We start from the raw sequence: 6000 nt of genomic DNA on the forward strand, positions 1-6000 counted from the left end.
TCTTCAAAGTGAATTCTGTCTCAAACCATTAAACAAAAGAAATTGTAACTCAGAAATGTTATTTTTTTTTAGTAAAACTTTGCTGCAGTTGAATATTTGCGTCTAATGAGGTTTCTCCTCTCCCCACTGTGTCTCAGCTGGACGAGGGTTGGATGGATGATGACAGGAACGACTTCCTGGATGACCTCCACATGGACATGCTGGAGCAGCAGCACCATCAGGCCATGCAGTTCACTGCCAGCATGCTGCAGCAGGTACGCACACACACATACACAGCGTGAAGAGGCAAAGAAGGACTATCAATCTGCACTAACACATATGTAGATTACTCTGGCTGAGCCAATTCTGCAGAGAGTAGCAGCTGTTCAATTGTTTTTAGCAGCTGTCTTTCCATTTGCAGAAGATGGAGAGTGTGACATGTGGAAAAGCACATTGGCAAAAAGAAGGGAAGCACTTTGGTTTTAGGTGTATTTTTAAATAAGGTTTCATGAACAGTTATATGTAAGTTAAAAGTTGTTGTTGTGTAGTAGTAGAATCTTAATATTCTACAGTATTCCAATCATAACTACATTACCCATACTAAAAAATAGTGTTAACCCAAATTATAATTCTTATATTTTTGTATAAAATTACCAAAGTCTCCTGTGTATGTACCCCCTATAACACTTTCCACTCACATTCAGTGCACTTTCTTTCACCTTGGATGCAGCACTATTCCTGAGCTGTTTGCTGTCTGTCTTTACAGAAGAAGCACGAGGAGGATGGCGGCACTACAGACACAGCCACACTTTTGTCCAACCACCATGAGAAGGACAGCGGGGTTGGTCGCACAGATGAGAGCACGCGAAACGACGAGAGCTCGGAGCAGGAGAACCTCGCTGACGACCAGACCACGGCCTCCAACACGCTGGGCAGCTGCAGAATGCTGACCTACAGCCAGGACACCCTCGGCAGCACCGACTTGCCCTTCAGCGGCGAGTCATTCATCTCTGCAGACTACGCTGACACCGACTTCCTGGGCATCCCGGCTGATGAGTGCGAGCGCTTCAGAGAGCTCCTGGAGCTGAAATGCCAAATGAGGAACAGTGGAGCGCAGGCTCTGTACTGCCAGAGCGGCGGGGCAGGAGGACAGGACCAGGAGGGTGTGGACAAGGAGCTGGAGCTGCTCAACGAGGAGCTGCGCACCATCGAGCTGGAGTGCCTGAATATCGTCCGTGCTCACAAGATGCAGCAGCTGAGGGAGCAGTGTCGTGAGTCCTGGATGCTCCACAACAGCGGCTTCCGCAACTACAACACTAGCATTGACGCACGCCGTCACGAGCTCTCAGACATCACAGAGCTGCCGGAGAAATCAGACAAAGACAGCTCCAGTGCCTACAACACTGGCGAGAGCTGCCGCAGCACCCCTCTCACTCTGGAGCTGTCTCCAGACAACTCACTCCGTCGAGGAGCAGAGAACCAGGCCGGAGCGTCTGGCTCCAGCAGCTCCAACGGCAGGATGCTCAAACCTCTCCTGTCCCCTGTCCAGGAAGTTTGTGGCTCCAGCCGTAGCAGAGGTTCCTCCAAGGATCCAGATGCCCTGCAGGCAGAGAGCAAGGAGAGGAAGCTGGGAGAGTCCAGTAAGTCTGGGCGGAGCTTTTCCCAACCACACTCGCCTTACAAGCATGCCCACATCCCTGCCCACGCCCAGCACTACCAGAGCTACATGCAGCTGATCCAGCAGAAATCCGCCGTGGAGTACGCCCAAAGCCAGATGAGTCTAGTCAGCATGTGCCGGGACCACATCTCCTCCAATGACCTGGAGCCCAAGATGGAGTGGAAGGTGAAGATCCGCAGCGACGGTACACGCTACATCACCAAGCGGCCTGTTCGGGACAAACTGCTGAGGGAGCGAGCCCTGCGTATTCACGAAGAGCGCAGCGGTATGACCACAGACGATGACGCCATAAGCGAGCTGAAGATGGGCCGCTACTGGAGCAAGGAGGAGAGGAAACAACACGCCGTCCGCGCCAAGGAGCAGAGGCAGCGCCGCGAGTTCATGAAACAGAGCCGAGCCGATTGTCTGAAGGAACAGGCCGGTCCAGAGGACAAAAAAGAGCCCAACATCATAGAACTCAGCCACAAAAAGATGATGAAAAAGAGGAATAAGAAAATATTTGACAACTGGATGACCATCCAAGAACTGCTGACCCACGGTACCAAGTCACCAGACGGCACAAGGGTTTACAACTCACTCCTGTCTGTGACCACAGTCTAAGTCCTGCTCTGAGTTCAGGTGGCAGGCCAGCCAGAGGACAGACTGAGTGTAATGGACTGTACATAGGACACTACCAGTTGGGGTAGAGATTCCTGCCTCGTTCAATGTGGCAACATTTTGTAAATAGGAAATAAGGAAAGCCTTTCCTGGACGAACATTTTCCTCTGCTGTGGTGAAGAGAAGGTCCTTTAAATGATGGTTGGACTTGACATGAATCGGACATGGCTGTGAGGATGATTTTTGGAAAAGTTTTTCAAATTCTTTCAATAACCTTTTCTACCTTTGTGCTTGCTCTTTTGAATAATTTTGGAAACAAAAACACAATATCTGACTTTTTGGAAGGTTTTGAAAGTGTGTAAAGACCGTGTGCCATACATAAACAACCAGCATTAACACTATTTTACATTATTTTGTTCGTACTATATATCTCTTATCAGTATTTTACGGTTTTGCATACTCGATGCTTTTATGGAAACAAAATATTGCTATTTTCCTGCGAGGTAGAACACGTAATCCTTTCCAAAAGGACTTTTGTAAATTAAAAAAATAAAATTTTTGTAACAAATCCACTTCTTTAGTTTTAATTTCTCTCCTAATGGTGCTGATTTCCCAAAGTTAATACCACCAGCGACATACCATCTGTTCCATATTGTAGAGATCGTCATAATGTGAGATCATTGTGTATGTACGTATGTTTAGAGAAAGATGTTTCTCACATTGTTGAAATTGAAATGTCAGTGTTTGTTGAAGCACACATTGTAGTCGCTTTTGCTTTCTTAGGGCTTCATGTATTGAACAGAATAACAGCGTAACAAATCCTTAGTTAGCCACACAATTTGATGTCTTGTAAAATGAGAGAAATAATAAATTATTGTTTTATATATGATGAGCTTTCACGTGGTTGGATTTTGTCATTTGTAAGAACTGTTGGATACACCTGGTCCAGAGTAAGTCAGGAAGTAAATATGAATGAACTTGAATGAACAGTGTGCAGTAGAACAGGCATGACAGTGTGTTTGGGACCAGTCTGAACTATTAAGTCTCTGGCATACAGCTCATAATGTGAATGAAGTTTCTTTTTTACTGCTGATGTTCCACTGTTTTGACTCAGAGTTTACATTTACATTAAATCCAGTTGGATCCAATTGGCTCCTCCTGGGCTCATAAGCAGTAATGAAAATGTGTTTGTAGCAACAACAGTCAAGAAGTGAGCCTGATTATTGGTGGTAGTTTTGTTATTAACAAATTTGATTACAGATGGTGTACCTTAACCTTTTTTTTAACAGTAAAAGTTGGATTATATTTTTAAACCAGGAACAAACTCAAATTTGAGACACATTTTTTCAAGAGAAACCAGCCCAGCACTGATTCTATATAAATGTATCCGATTATTTTTGAGAGCATAAATCCCTGCCAGGTTCCTCTTATTCTCATCATAATCCTTCTACTCAGTTGCAGTTAATACTAATAACTTTAACATGAACTCATGTGTACAAACCTGTGATCCTGTCTTTAATTTATCAGGTCAGAGGAACATAAAGCCAAGGGTGGCATTTAACACAGGATATGTATAAATGCAAAAATAACAGAGAACCTTTTTGCTTCTCTCAGCTCATTGTTTTGGTTTTACAGCCCACAACTTTACTTTTTTGGTTCAAATCACCTTCATTTTCTGCTGCAGCAGGCGGCTGTTTAAGTGAAACAGCTCTCTAGCTGATGAACATAGTGGAACATTTAGCTCCTAAATAGACAGATATGTCTTCCTCAGGAGTCATGAAGAGTCAAACAGAACCAGTAGGTGAATGAATCAGGTAACCAGAAACTGAGAATGAATGCTAATGCAGCTCTGTGTCAGCTGAATGTATAAATGGGCAACTGTTTTTTCAACAAGTTAGCCATAGCAATTTACAACTTGTCAAACTTGTGTGAAGTTTAGTTTGTTGTGGAGTGCTGCCCCTAAGTGTCCAAAAACTGATACTTAATAAAATAATCCATTGAGGGACCTACAATATCCCTTAAACATGACAAACAAGTAAAGGTAATAATAGGTAATAGGTAATGTGCCATTTCACATAATAAGATCTTGTTAAATTCCTGTGTTCAATATTGACATTCAACAAAAGAGGTTTTTATGTCACTACTTCTAACAGTAAATGAATCCACAATTGGGGTGTAAGAATCAAACATCACACTTCTGCATTCTCTCTGTTAACATAAGTAAATAAACAATCACTGATCTCACCTTCACAAGCCATTGCTCCCAGTACAGCACTTTCTCCCCATTACACAGGAATGTGTCACTCCACCTCTTAACTTATGTATGTCATTCCAAAGATGGTCAATATGACAAAAAAAACAAAGGCTTTTTAACACTTGTTTGATTTGAATCCTTGTTTCTTTTGTGTCATTGCTTAATCAATTCAATTTGAAATTGGGGTTATTTCTATAGCTGTATTATCACCATCTCAGATGACAGATTGGACTGTGCAGAATTTGGTAATACAAACCCCCATACTCTCATATTGAATACATTTTAAAATAGAGGATATGCATTCTTAATGGAATCACAGAATCAGACTCTCTGTTCATGTAACGTCTATTTGCCAACTTATATTCATGATAGTAGAAGTCCTGAGGCAAAAAGAATTCTATTGGCTTTGTCTGTTTCATGTCAGAGCTCAAGTAGGGCAACAGTATGTCAAGCTGGCGTTAGCGTAAAACAATCCAATCAGCAGAGATCCCTGCTGTCCAGATCTGATGCAGCTGAAGGCTGACAACAAAGATTTATCTCTTTTGTCTTTCCCTCACATGGGTCTTGCAATGGTGGCTTCCCTCAATCATCTTTTATTGCTCTTCCTCAGCCAAGCAAAGTGATCCATCAGTTCATAACTAAGATCTGAGATTACACTATGTTGTTTCATGTTGTAACCAAGTTGTTAGTGAAGCTGGCATGAGGCTCCCTCACATGGTGATATCTCCATGCTGGGCTAATGGTTTATTTATCTGACTCCAGACTCCTACCATCTGTTAGAGGGACCTCGTACCCTCAGTCCCACATGATCCTTCAATTAGCAGCTCAGCGCCTCATTACTGAAGGCAGCGCGCGGTCTCTGCTGATACATTATTTTTGTCATTTTACCTCCCATCAAACATAACTTTTGTTTTTTAATGAAGCAACAACAATTGGGGCAAAATTAACATGCATGTTGTGCTTTGTTTCATACCCAGGTTAATTTTTTAATTCAGTACTTCAGAGTTTGGCTTGTATCTTTTTTAAAGTACACACCCATATCAGTTTGTAATGCTTCAGTTAAGGTATATATGAGCTTAAACCTGAACTAGTAGCTGTTTGTAACAAAAAAGCGCTCAACAAATGTAGCAGTTAGCTGGTGAACATAGTGGGGAGTTTAGTGGCTAAAGAGTGAGCTATATGAGGTGGTGGAGACCAAAGACAGAGCTAAAAGGAGAGTGAATATTGGACATTCAGCAGGTGGTCAGAAACACAACTCCAAATGAATGCTACTTTTCTCTGTGTCTGCTTGTTTATGTTAGACATACCAAATTTTAGTAATTATACCAATGTTGTGTTTACAGCTTGTTCTGCTGCCCCTAAGTGAACAAAAAAAAGCTGCTTTAAATTGTTGGTTTTGAACTCTGTTTATCTCCTGAGCATACTATTTAAAGGGGCACTTCAGCAATTTAGTATTGCACTTTGATAAAGCTGATAAATATGGAGCAATTGC

At 42.5% G+C, this 6000-nt stretch overlaps 1 protein-coding gene across 4 annotated transcripts in view; it reads left to right on the forward strand.

Moving 5' to 3' along the window:
* The window catches only part of pdzrn3b (PDZ domain containing RING finger 3b), a 98276-nt gene extending 95130 nt beyond the window's left edge, over positions 1–3146 (forward strand). For all 4 annotated transcript variants that reach the window (XM_042406553.1, XM_042406552.1, XM_042406555.1 and 1 more), the window contains 2 exons: positions 138–254; positions 746–3146. In XM_042406553.1, the coding sequence (XP_042262487.1) occupies positions 138–254; positions 746–2257 (1629 nt within the window). In that variant the 3' untranslated portion in view covers positions 2258–3146. The remainder of the gene's footprint in view (positions 1–137; positions 255–745) is intronic.
* Positions 3147–6000: the final 2854 nt, after the last annotated feature.

The sequence above is a fragment of the Thunnus maccoyii genome, chromosome 3 (genome assembly GCF_910596095.1).
Source record: "Thunnus maccoyii chromosome 3, fThuMac1.1, whole genome shotgun sequence".
Classification (NCBI taxonomy): Eukaryota; Metazoa; Chordata; class Actinopteri; order Scombriformes; family Scombridae; genus Thunnus; species Thunnus maccoyii.